This window comes from Mya arenaria, chromosome 11 (genome assembly GCF_026914265.1).
Source record: "Mya arenaria isolate MELC-2E11 chromosome 11, ASM2691426v1".
Lineage (NCBI taxonomy): Eukaryota > Metazoa > Mollusca > Bivalvia > Myida > Myidae > Mya > Mya arenaria.
In genome coordinates, this window is record NC_069132.1 from 37,733,551 (window position 1) to 37,747,237 (window position 13,687).

Consider the following 13,687-nt stretch of genomic DNA (forward strand, 5'->3'; position numbering starts at 1 on the left):
ACAGTCTTCAACAAGGGAGGTAATTACAATGAGGTGACCATTAAAAAGGAGTTCCATACGGGATTTTTATCTTCGCAAGATACGAATATCTAGCATGGTTAAATCATTGGATCTACTTATCAGAGGTGGGAGAAAAAAGTATATGATTTAATTGTCGTTTCACGATAATCTTCTCCATTGGCCTTATCAAGTATTAGCGGTCATGTGCAAACAGTGATAATCGGTTTTCACATCGTTTTTATTTCCTTGTCATCGGACATTTTAATTTTTAAAACGTGAAAATTTTAAAACCAGCCAATTGTTTGTTTTGTTTTAACATGCTTTCGAGAAAATTAGTGAAATTATGAACTCGAGGTAATCATAAGGATTTTGTATTCAGGACCGGCAATGGTGCTCGACTCCTCGACATCTTGAACATTTCGATCAAGTGTCAATATATCAGTTTTATATGGCAATTGAAAGAAAAGTGGTCGGGACAAAGCTTCGACTTTGACTGGCCGCGGTTTTGAATGAATCCTTGTTCGACCGATCGCAATTTAACTTGACACCCATTTATAAACAAACTTTAATTTAAGTTATATAACTTATTGTGTGTGTGATCCACACAGTATTTTCATCGTTATTCAAAATCATTCATTTTTTTTCTATAGTTTGGTCAGACTGTCCTCATACAATTCTTTAAAAAAAGCCAAACTACAAATCATCGAGCAATGACAATTGTTTAAGATTATTATTTATATTCATGTAAATTTGTTATAATTGCAAGAAAAATATCCACAAATAATACATGTATTTGGTTAATATCTGCCATGGTATGGAAACTTGGAGAGTAATTATTGTCCGCCGTAGAAAATATTTGCATTCAATTTTCCTATGTTTTGTGTTATTTTACTATACGTAGTTTTAAATTCAAATGCATTTCACGCATGTTAACGTAATAGGGCATATTTTGCACCATTTTAGGATGTATCCTTACACTCCACGGAATGCCATTCGACAAAAGCGTTTTCTGGACAGAAAACTATTTTAGTGATCTTGCTCGCCTTGTGTGGGGATTCGAATTGTCCTATAAACTTGTTATCGAGTAATACCTGTAAAAAAACAACAATTTCATAACGTGTATCCATCATACCGTAAACAGTGAATCAAATCTTAACATTATCTTCAGCATTTAAAGCAATATCAAAGTTCATGCAGTAACAGTCAGTGCTTTAACAAGTATTGACTGAAGTAGAACGGACAATTATTAGGTGAGTTTATTTTCCCGATCTGCTATTAAACAGATAATCAGCAGGTAAGTTTTGTCTGCTGTATAGGTCAGAGTGCTTCTGATTGGCTAAGATACAGTGCCCCGTTTCAATAAGGTATCTTATTCGTTAACATTACGTGGCTTGGGACTGATCGGGTTTAACACTACAATAGCGGACATAATCCGAGCAATTCATGTCCGTATCTTATTAAAACGCATCTTCCAACCAATACGGAGTTACATTCAGAGCTCCTCGGCCATTTTTATCGAAAATAACCTCGAATGATCAGGTTTGCCGGTACATCAGTAAAAGTAGTTCGTATTTTTTTAATTATATCATTAATTAAATGTAGTGTTTTAAAGTTGTATTTATTTTATAAGTTTTAACTCATTGCAAGTGAAGTGTATTATTGCAAACATAATTAAGATTCCCAATAGTTAAGTCATAAAGTTTAACTGCTTGATAAAATTACTACGCGATCTACTTGCAGCGGACTTAAACGTACCACTTTATGAGTATGTAAACCGTCCAAATACATCCGAGGTTGTTTTCGATATATGATCAATTGGTTAGTGGGTTTTCAGATCTGCTATGAAATATATGATCAATTGGTCAGTGGGTTTTCCGATCCGCTATGAAATATATGATCAACTGGTTAGTGGGTTTTCAGATCTGCTATGAAATATATGATTAATTGGTCAGTGGGTTTTCCGATTTTCCGATCCGCTATGCAATATATGATCAATTGGTCAGTGGGTTTTCCGATCCGCTATGAAATATATGATCAATTGGTCAGTGGGTTTTCAGATCTGCTATGAAATATATGATCAATTGGGCAGTGGGTTTTCAGATCTGCTAAAAAAGTATGAAATATATGATCAATTTGTCAGTGGGTTTTCCGATCTGCTACGAAACAGATAAACAATAGGGCAATGGATTATCCCATTTGCTTTGAAACAGATATTAAATAGACTCGGGTGCTTGTATGACTAAGGATGAAACAAATCATAATTGAGCCATTCATTTTACGATCTGACCTAGATCGGGTAACTGAAAGGTCAGCTAATTTTCCGATCTGTTATGAGTCAAATACTCAAATGGCCAGTTGATTTCCGATCTGGTATAAATGAGATAACTAAACGGCGACCTGATTTTCCGATCTTGTATGGATCAAATAATCATACAGAAAGCTGATTTTCCCTGTTTGAAATACGTTTTCTAATGAATTTCATCTTAAGTACTTCAGTACACACGATGTGCATGACTTAATTAAAGGTTATTCAACACTGTTCCGTACAATACGGAATATATTTGGACACAAACACAGCTTGGAAAGTCATGTTGGACTCACCCAGCTTTTTTATAAATATTATCCCAAGTATATTCTGTACAGGATTTTTTTCATTTTTTATTTAACATTTTCTGTACAATACAGAATATATTTAGAATAATATTTAAAAGTATAATTAGGTTCATAGATATAGAATAAAATGGTCAATTAAAACATTCCGTGTTTACAAAAGACAATATTGATCCGAAAACAACCGAAGCTGTATTGTAACGCATTATCTAACAGTTGTTGATTCGGATTATCATTCGGAAACTTTGCACAGTTTTCGGGATATATCATAGGTTTAACAAAGGACATGTGAATCGTACAATATGGAAAATATGGGAATCTGTATGCGCTTGCGTCCTAATATGGAGGGTCAAATGTATATTGTACGGTCACGTGGTTCAATAGAGCATTTACGATTCGACGTATAAATTAGGTATATTCAGTTCAAATAATCTTACTAAACAAAGAATTACGGTCGAGATTGAAGATTTTGTTTGTATCTTACATGAAATATTTTTTACTTTTACCTGACAGTGGTCTGAATAGATTGCCAACGTAACTTCTTGCACCTGGCCAACGATTCCTGGGTATACTATGTCTGCAGGGAGGTGACGCCACCGACCATCTTTGTAGTAATCCATGAGGAAGTATCCGTGTCTTATTGCGACATGTATGTAGAAGTTATATGCATCCATAATAAGATTGATACTGAAACTGAAAATGGCAAAGTATAAAAACAAACTAGTTGTAGTTTTAAGAATCAAAACCATTCGGGCGGTTTCTTAATTTATGTTTCGGCCTCCTTTAGTCCTATGCGTAGATTACACTTAGAACTATTTCTTCCCGAATCACTTTGGGTAGAAATTAGATACAAGACTGAATATTTCCTTATATGCTTATAAATCGCAATTCTCACCTTATATAGAACTTTCGGTCCGTATTAATATTTGAATTTAAAAGGCTTCTTACTTGTGCGAGAATATAATTCTTTTGGGTGATATCAACGAAGACCAGCTGAACTCCTCAAACCACAAATTTAAAGATACCATGCTACTTAATAATCTATATAATGTCATAAAAACGCTGACCAGAGTAACGAATACTTCTCTTACTTTCTTAGACCCTCTCGCGGTATCAGAACATATTAGTGTCCTAAATTCAGGAGTTTCTGAAACTATTTCACACATAAGTGATCAATTTTTCGACATACGCATTCATCAAAAGTAATTTCGTATCAAATTCTTCAACTAAAAGAAAGGTATGGAACTATAAAAAAGCGGATTTTAACCAAATGAACGCTCTTATTTTCAAGTACTGATTGACGTATATTAAACGAGGAAGAATTGACGAAGCGTCAAATGAGTTTCCTAATATTTTCTTCGGAATAGCTGAAAGATGCATCCCAACATACTTTACAACTATACGAAATTTAGACAAGCCTTTGTACAACTCAGAAATTAGAAAACTAACACACAAGTGTGATAAGCTAAAGAAAAAAAGCCACTTTATCGAACAAACCGCACAAGTGGTCCGAATATAAGAGCATAAGGAACAAAGTGACTAAATAAATATGATTAAACATGCAAAGGATCTTTTTACCTAACAATTCTTGATAAACATACCTAGTTATATATATAGGACAGCAAAAAACTTCACAAACAGCACAGTGCATACATATATATATATATATATATATATATAGTATGTATGCACTGTGCTGTTTGTGAAGTTTTTTGCTGTCCTTCTATGTTTCTTGTTTGTGATTTTATGTTCTATGTCTTTGGCGTTTACCCAGTGCCATTAAACCGGGTTTATGTTTAAACTTTCTGCTACTGAGCTTGTTTCTGCAGCTTTATGCATAAATATTGAACAATACTATGGTTGAGTTTAATAGTTCAAAGAATGCAAGCAATGAAAAAGGTATACCTCCGTTACACAACCCAGATACTTCGTATTCGTTTACTGACTTGGAAAAAGAAGATTTCCTGAACGATTATTTTGTTTCTATCTGTATTGTGAACAATCTCAATGTAAATTTGCCGAAGTTTAACCTTAAAACACGGAGCGAACTTAGTAATATATCTGTTACCGAATCAGCTTATTGAGATCTACAGTCAAATAAGCAAGTCATTCGATGATAAACTAGCAGCTACCTTAGTTTTCTGTGATATATCCAAGGTATTTGATAGAGTTTGGCACCGCGGACTTATTTTTAAACTTACAGAGTATGGAAATATCGGTAATGTAATCAACTGGATAACCATTACATACAAATTCAACGTCAACGAGTGTTTATTGGCACATCCTTTTCCCAGTTCAAACCAAGTACAGCAGGTGTACCACATAACTCTGTTTTTGGCCCTCTACTCATTCTCATATACGGTAATGACATAGCTAAAGTACAACTAGACCTTTTGAGGATGATAGTTCCCTTGCTGTCTCGTTGGCCAGCACAGATCATATGAAGAATACTATAAATGCTGACATGCAAACCCTTTCTGACTTGTCAAAACGATGGCTTGTTCTATTCAACCCATATACAACTCAAGCAATGTTTTGTTCACTGTCAAATTAACCGCGCCCACATCTTGTTTTTTATTCAACAACACTCACGTATTACGACACACATAAACACTTAGAGGTCACTCTAAGTTCTGACGGAACCTGGCAGCCAAATATTGAAAACATAATTGCTTCTGCAAAAATGGTTCTTGGTTTAATACAAGCTCTCAAATTTAAACTTCGTCGAAAATATTTCAATCAAATTTATCTTTCCTACTTAACACCAATCCTTTATTATTTAATTATAAATTTAGGTACACTTAAAAGGAGAGATTTACAATCGTTCAACAATTCCTTCTGCCATTTCATTGTGGAATAGACTCGATGTATGCACAAGACACTCGCTTTCACTCTCGTCTTTCAAGCGTAATTTACATCAAAGGGTTAAATGGCTTGATGTTCCATCTGTATTTGTCTTTAGAGAACGTCGATGGTCGGTTTATCATGTACGCATAAGACATAACTGCAGTGGCCTCAATTCAGACTTGTTTAATAATCACCTCAGAGACTCTCTGTTATTTGGTCACTGTAATACTGAAGAAAATGCCGAACACTACTTCTCTAACTTCTCTCTATTTATAGTCGAAAGGCAGGGACCTTTACGTAACACTAGACAATTTCATTTTTTTTGAGCACTAACACTACTTTTCGGATCTTCTAACCTCTCTAATGACGATAATGTTGTAATATTTATGGAAGTGAATCACTATATTAAGTAAAGTTATCGATTCTTTGACACTCCACAGTAAGCACAAGGAGCACTCAACCTCTCCCTCCTATCTGTCTCTTTTTCTCTCTTGATCTCTCTCTCTCTCTCTCTCTCTCTCTCTCTCCAATCTTATTTCTTACACTTAGCTTAACTTCTACTTTTATATTACTGATTATTGCTTTATGCGATCTTTTAATTAGAAATAACTTTTCTCGTTGTTATTTTGCACATTATTCTGTATCCTATGTATATGAACATTACATAAATGCATGGAATATTACATTTGGTTTCATAGTTTATGTGACAACGTAATCAGTTTTGCTTTTCATGTGACATTTTGGGAACTGATGTTGGAAAAACTCGTGGCCCAAATCCTTTGCATATCCCTTTGATATGAACACAAGTTTTGTTACATTGTACTTTTTCTATTTCTTTGTTGTTACCATAATAATAAAATGTGTCAATGTATCGTCATGCAATAAAATATGACTAAACTATTTTTTCCAAATTCGCATTTACTCTGTCCTCTCTTTATCTAATGAAAACACTCTACATAGTTTTAAAATGTTAACATTTGACCAAATGAACTTTGGCTGTTTCCTTTCATTTTTAAACGTTTCTTGTCAAAAACTTTTACTATGCCACAATCTGTATTCAATATGGCGCATATATTATAACGAATACAGATATTGATTTAGCACCTATTCACTCTATAAATGCCTTCTTATATACAATCCATTCACATCACTTGTTATTCAACGAACGCATTCATGTCATTTACTTGAACGAAACACAGATATTGTATACATACGCAAGTTGAATTGGTGTGAAAACAAATGTGAAACTGCTTCCAGAGTCTGGAATAAATGGCACAGGAATCGTTTGACACTCAGTTGGGCCCACCAAAACCTGAAGAAAATGGACATTTCTGATAAGTAGAATGACTTCAGTATAGTATACAAACATAACATAGGTACTTTATGGAAACCACACATATGAATACGTAGCTTCGATAATTGGTATTTTTAGTCACATCTATCACGGATTCTGTACTTGGTATTAAAGTACGCAAATTTGGTGTAACCATGCCCCTTCCTCCAAAATCGATCTTTGTTTTGTCTCTTGAACTTCGTCAGAAAGGGGGATGAGATCGAAATTGCTTGGAAACAGGGGTGTAGGGTCTTTACTTATAGTTTAATTCCATGATAGGAATCGTTTAATCTGGAGAAACAAGATAGACCAAGTGGAAATGAAAATACGGATGCTCAGCCCGGTTCCAGTTTCTCAAATATTATCAAACGTAACAAGCTTATACTTAAATAAATCATGTACAAATCATATATATTTAAATACATGATTTAATTTCGCCTCATTATTTAGGTAGCCTCGATTTCGTAAAACAAATTAAATATTAAAAATATACCGTAACTGGAAAAACACTGTGATAGGGTTATATCCTTGTTTGAGAAGAACAAACCTAGGTGATTATATTAGAATATTGGCGATCGAAGGCAGGACGCAATACGTAGAAAATTATCTAAGGCAATACTATAAGTAATTCGATAAAAACTACAGGAATAAGCGCATTAGTCTAAAATGCAGATATAAATCCGTTAAATGACACATGATACAAGCACAAAAAACACACAGGTACCGAAAAAAACATTAGTAGTATTTTGTTGACTTTCGTCTTGGGTTAAAGTAGCTGTGTTTGCAAATCACCTTTGCACGATTATGCACCAGTAGTAGTACTTTTACTCTTAAATAGGGGAATTATGATAGGACGCTTTTCTGGTGACCTGTATCGCGTCGAGTTCGGTGTGTAAACACGTATCCGACGCGACCGCAGGTCCAGACGGATACATGTTTACTCACCGAACGACACGTGATGCAGGTCACCAAAAATTGTTTTATCGTAATATTCCATTTATTTCATACCTGCCTATATAATTATTCCTTTTTATTTTTTCGGTTAAAATTTGTTTAAATTTACCGCCATCTTTCAAATGCTCGTATGAATTCGAATGTATTATGAAGTTTTGTGTGATGAAGTCAAGGGAAGTTACTACAGCGAAACGAGGTCTGAATGTACATATTTCACTTTATTGAGCAAAATAAGAACAAAATAGTTTGTGTTTAAGCAAAATAAACAATAATTAAATGTCACAACATAAAATAAAACAAAAAACGGTACTCATTTTACGAGTATACACTAATCGTCATTTCCTGTAGATATAAAGCGGCCATTTTTAAAAAGTAAATATTCGTGGGATTTTTTGACAATCATAATATGCAGGTTTGAGGAAAGTTTGTGAGTCAATCGCTATTTCTGTCGATTACACGACTTCTCTTTCTTCTTTGTATTGGCGAGCTGCTCATATTTTTATAATAATAAACGTGGATTATGCAAAAAATTATGAACTTCGAAATGGCAAACAACTAGTTCACTGAAGTAGCTGTCTAGATAGATTGGAAGTGTTCACTGCTGCGTGCTTATCCTTATCGTTCTTTGAAGAACATGAGAACCACGTTCCTGAATATTTACATGCTTCTGGAGCGAGAGTAAAATAGTAATAATTTACTGTATTTAAGAGTTGACAGGTTTTACCCGTTCTTTTGGTCGCGCTATTTTTAGCAACGCGAAAGTTGTTCCGAAATTACACACGGTATTCGCATGATACGGAATCAGAAAACGACAATATCATGATACGGATTTTTCAATACGGCATGATGTATTTTCACTGTTGGATATGGACGAGGAATTTGATAGGCATATAATAAAACATGATAGTACGTATAACCTTACTTCTAAACAGATGAATAAAATTATTATGAGACATGTGATCGTTAACCGTTATATTAAAATCTTGCAGAACACGGACTTACCGGCGGTACGAAACTTTCATACGCGCGCTTCTTTGCAAGATACACTAATCCTGGTGACATTGTCGGGTCATCGTACCACTCTAAACCGTACGTAGAACAAGTGCATGGTGCTCCTTGTACCTCGATAACTGGTGAATCGAAGCTGCTAAACTGGAAAGCACATTGCATTACACACGAAGCGTCGACGTCTGCTGTTGCACCGTTTAATGTTTGCTTCTGGTAGTATACTTGTCTGTGACCACGTACTTCCACAAAATATATAACGGTAAACACGGACGAAATGTAATAATTACAAAGATTCATTGTGGATATATCTACGTGCTAGAGAAGAAAGTTTGATTATAAAAGCTGTAAGTTATCAACCAGATGAATGTCGAATTTATTTTATACAATTAACAATTAGTAAAAAAATGTCTATTGTGAAAAAAACAAAACCGTTTCAAATAAATTTACGTTAAATTCGATGGAAGGATTAACCGGGAATTTTAAAACTCGACAGAATACGAGTATGTTTTCGAAATGTCCATTCAATTACAAAGTAACAATGTGTTTCTAGTAATTATTTTTGTCCGAAATATATATAATTTTATATTCAGTTTATTCTTTACTCCAATATTTCTGTCTACAAAGAAAATATTCTTAAAATCAACAACACAATCTTGCACGAGAAAAGCACTGATAAAAGATATGAACAACTCTATCTCGATAAACCAGTCGTAGAGAGTATACAAAGCTCTGACTTCTTTCCCCTCGCATCAGTATTACTGATGGAATGATAAAACAAAAGCTTTTATTATATGAGCTTCTTCAAGCAATAATTGATGATGTACCATTAGATCCCTTTGCCATTTTTTGAAAAATAAATACGCGCTTTACACAATCTACTTGTATAATGCAATTATAAAAAAGGTTAACATTATTAAGGTTCATGTATTATTAATAATCACTTACGTTTATACATTTTCATAAAATGCTTTCTTTTTTCAATCAGATAAGCTTTGATAAATACCCTGTTAAATATATGTGATCTTGTTACGTGTCGTTGAATGTTATAATTTCAAACGTTTTCTCTGAATAATTAATGACACAACCACTTACCCAACACATTGGCACAATTTTACGAACCTTGTAAAACGAGATATCCCATTTCAACTACTGAACCTTATCAATTTTCTTAACATTCTTTCATAATCAAACGATCCTTATGTTACACCTGGGTGTCTTTATCAGGTTATTTCATAGTTCTGTGATTTCAACCCGTACTCATTTGACCTCCGAACAAAAGTATGTCACTGCTTTTCCTCCAGAAAATGGTAAGTTATTAAGTATTGAGACGGAGATGCCTCCCGGCTTCGACCAAATAAAAACAGTTAGGATGTTACACTCGCTTCAACTAATCCGACTCTCACAAGCTCTTCATCATTGGCACACTGTACACCTATTCAACGTCAAACGCAAAATACGTTGAGTAGTTTGAACGGTGAAGTGGGCGGTCGAGCCAGAATCCCCTGGGTTGACATTGAAGTTTTTTGTACTACACGAAACATGGATAGTATGCGTTTGTTGGTGTTTGTTGTGCCCCCTTAATCTTTTGATTATATTTGGGTGTTTTTATTTAATCAATATAATTATAATTAAAATTATGTTTTGGTGTGTTTTTATCTTTTTCATTTAGCTAATACGGCAGAATTTAAGGTCCTCTTTATGGTTATTACATATAATGAACGTGTGTGTATGCCTGAGTATTTATGTATATTCGGCGTATTTGATTAACAAATAATAATGTATCCAATTGGTGAAATAATTGTGTGTTGTGTTGCTTAAGGGTATATAATGCAAATGCACAACACAACAGGTTTTCAAGTAATACTAGTTTTCCTCAAAGTATAAAATAGTTGTGTCAAAAACAAACGTCTTGCGTCATTGTCAACACACTCAGTCGTTTTAATGCGATGGCGTGCGTTATGGCGGTATGGATTGTCCTAGAACCATAAGCAAGCGCGGCACCGTCATCTCGGATATACTAACCGTTACAGCATGCGCCCATTTGATTATCATTATTAGCATCTTCCATGGTTGAGAGTGTAAGATAGGTTCATCCCAACCCGAACGTAGGGTGTTTTGCAGAAACGAGGTTTACCGAGTTTCCGCAGAACTGTCCCAGCGCGTTTTGTGTTCTATGTCTTTGGCGTTTACCCAGTGCCATGAAACCGGGTTTATGTTTAAATATTTTGCTACTGAGCTTGTTTCTGTAGGTATTGGGATCAACCTATCTTACACGACCGGTTATGGTAGATGCATTTTCTCCTACCTAAGTTAAACGAAATAAAGTGAAAAATGTATTTTTTCGCTGAAACTATTTTGTACGTAGTGAAAATTAATGCGTATAGATATGCGATAATATGTGGTTGTCATGGATATGCGCGCAGTGATTCAGATTATGCTGAAAATAAAATCGGTCTTTAAAATAGCTCTGAGGAGAGTACAGCATTATTTCTTGAATGGAGTGTGAACACTTTTAATGGTGTCAATTGAAAAGAGAAGTAATAATAAGCATTCTTAAAATTGCTACATGACAAGGTTTCCATGATGCTACAGACAACGGTCTGCAAGGGAGGCAATTGTACGAGGACAATAAAAAAGGAGTTCCATACTGGTACTTTTTTATCTTTGCCCTTGGGCAAGATTATAAGTATCTTCCATGGCCGATAGTGTAAGATAGGTTCATCCTGACCCGAGCGTATGGTGTATTGTGGAAACGAGGTTTACCGAGTTTCCGCAAAACACCCTGCGCGAGGGTCGGGATAAACCTTTCTTACACGAGCGGCTATGGTAGATGCCTTTTTTCCCACCCCAGTTAAACAAAATGGAGTAAAATGTATTTTTGCTGGAACTCTTTTGTGCCTAGTGAAAATGCGTATGGATATGTAATCATTCGTGTTTGTCATGGATATGCGCGCAGCGATTCAGATATGTTAATTGTCAAATTGGTCTTTAAATACTTCTGAGGAGAGTAAAGTATTATTTTTTGAAAGATGCGAGAACACTTTTTATTGTGACATTTAAAACGAGAAATTATTAATAAGCATTTTAAATATTGCCACAAGACAAGGTTACTATGGTGCTTCAGACGACAGTCTTTAACAAGGGAGGACATTATAATATGATGACCATTATAACGAATTCCGTACGAGTACTTGTTTTATCTGTGCTCACAGGCAAGGTAAGAATTCCACGCATGGATATATTTTTTGATCTACTTATCTAAAGTTGGAGAATATAAGTATCTTCCATGGCCGAGAGTGTAAGATAGGTTCATTCCGACCCGAGCGTAGGGTGTTTTGCGGAAACGAGGTTTACCGAGTTTCCGCAAAACACCCTGCGCGAGGGTCGGAATGAACCTATCTTATACGAGCGGCTACGGTAGATGCTTTTTCTCCCACCTCAGTTAAACAAAATTAAGTAAAAATGTATTTTTTGCTGGAACTCTTTTTTGCTTAGTGAAAATAAGTGCGTATGGATATGCGATAGCACGTGGTTGCCATGGATATACGCGCAGTGACCCAGTTAATGTTAATAGTCAAATCGGTCTTTTTAAATAGTTCTAAGGATAATGAAGCATTATTTCTTGAATGGTGCCTGAAAAGTGTTTTATGGTGACATTTGAAGCGAGAAATAATTAATAAGCGTTCAAATTATAACCATAAGACAAGATTTCCTTGACGCTACTGACGACAGTCTTCAACAAGGGAGGTAATTACAATGTGGTAAAAGGAGTTCCATGCGGGCATTTTATCTTCGCCCGTGGGCAAGATAAGAATATCTAGCATGGTTAAATTGTTGGATCTACTTATCTGAGGTGGGAGAAAAGTGTGTCTCATATGACGACTCATGACAAATCCTATAATATCTGTTGCTTCCTTGATTCTCGTTAACTCTAAGTCATTAAATAAAATGAAGTAGTCAAAGAATAAGGCAGAGACGGAAGAGGCTCGCGGTTTTCCATAACAGGTCAAGCAAGTTTAGTGTTTTCACATGTCATCCTGTGCAAATAAATGTTAAAATGTAAATGCATAATAGAAAACGAGATTTGTTATAGTCAATCTGGATAACCTTAATTGTAAATGTTCATGAATAATTTTTCACTATATCATCATCGATCCATGATTTAATTAAACATGTTAATACGGAAAAAACGTACCTAGCCCCATTCAATTAAACAAAACGTATATGGTGTGAACAAACATGACTCGTAAAGAAAGCTGCGGTTACCGAGATGCAGGTGAAGACTTTTAAAAGGAGGTAAAATACTCGGCCAAACTTAAATCAGAAAGGTTATCAAGGTGGGACGATCGCCATTTTTAAAAGCGTTTAAATACATTCATTTGCATGATTGCAATTGCCTTTTTATGTGTTTCTTTCGTTATTGAGTTTGTAATTGTATCCAAACTGGACGAAGAAATAATAAACGTGTTTTGGGCAAATAAAAAAAAACATTGGAACTAATGGTACAAGTCCAGTAGTCTATATTTAAAACAATATCCTGCTTAAAGGGACAAGCCAAGAAGCCTATATCGTAAAGATAGCCTGCTATAAGGGACAGGTCCAGTAGTCTATATGGTAAAATATATCCTGCTTATATGACAGGTACAGTAGCCTATATGGTAAAGTATATCCTGCCTTAAGGGCCAGGTCTAGTAGCCTGTATGGTAAAAGATGTCCTGCCTAAAGGGACAGGTCCAGTAGCCTATATTGTAAAAAAATATCCTGCCTAAAGGGACATGTCCAGTAGCCTAAGTATATGGTAAAAGATATTCTGCCTAAAGGGACACGTCCATTAGCCTATATGGTACAACATATCCTGTCTAAAGGGACAGGTCCAGTCGCCTATATAGCAAAAGATATCCTGCCTAAAATGACAGGTCCAGTAGCCTATATGGT

At 35.1% G+C, this 13,687-nt stretch overlaps 1 protein-coding gene across 1 annotated transcript; it reads right to left on the minus strand.

The window, feature by feature from the left end:
* Positions 1–734: 734 nt before the first annotated feature.
* Positions 735–8,861, minus strand: LOC128207804 (uncharacterized). The gene is made up of 4 exons (XM_052910944.1): positions 8,747–8,861; positions 6,672–6,769; positions 3,117–3,303; positions 735–1,091 (listed from the first exon to the last, which is right to left on the minus strand). Exons 1-4 carry the CDS (start codon positions 8,804–8,806, stop codon positions 960–962), a joined length of 477 nt encoding a protein of 158 aa, XP_052766904.1. The 5' UTR covers positions 8,807–8,861; the 3' UTR covers positions 735–959.
* Between the last annotated feature and the right edge of the window lie 4,826 nt (positions 8,862–13,687).

What these genes read in the sequence shown, in the direction of transcription:
- LOC128207804 (XM_052910944.1), bottom strand. Translation starts at nt 8,806, where the DNA reads ATGTCACCAGGATTAGTGTATCTTGCAAAGAAGCGCGCGTATGAAAGT. An exon ending in TTCACACCAATTCAACTTGC is followed by an intron (nt 3,304 to 6,671) that starts GTATGTATACAA and finishes TGCCATTTTCAG; the next exon opens with TTTCAGTATCAATCTTATTA. An exon ending in TCTATTCAGACCACTGTCAG is followed by an intron (nt 1,092 to 3,116) that starts GTAAAAGTAAAA and finishes GTTTTTTTACAG; the next exon opens with GTATTACTCGATAACAAGTT.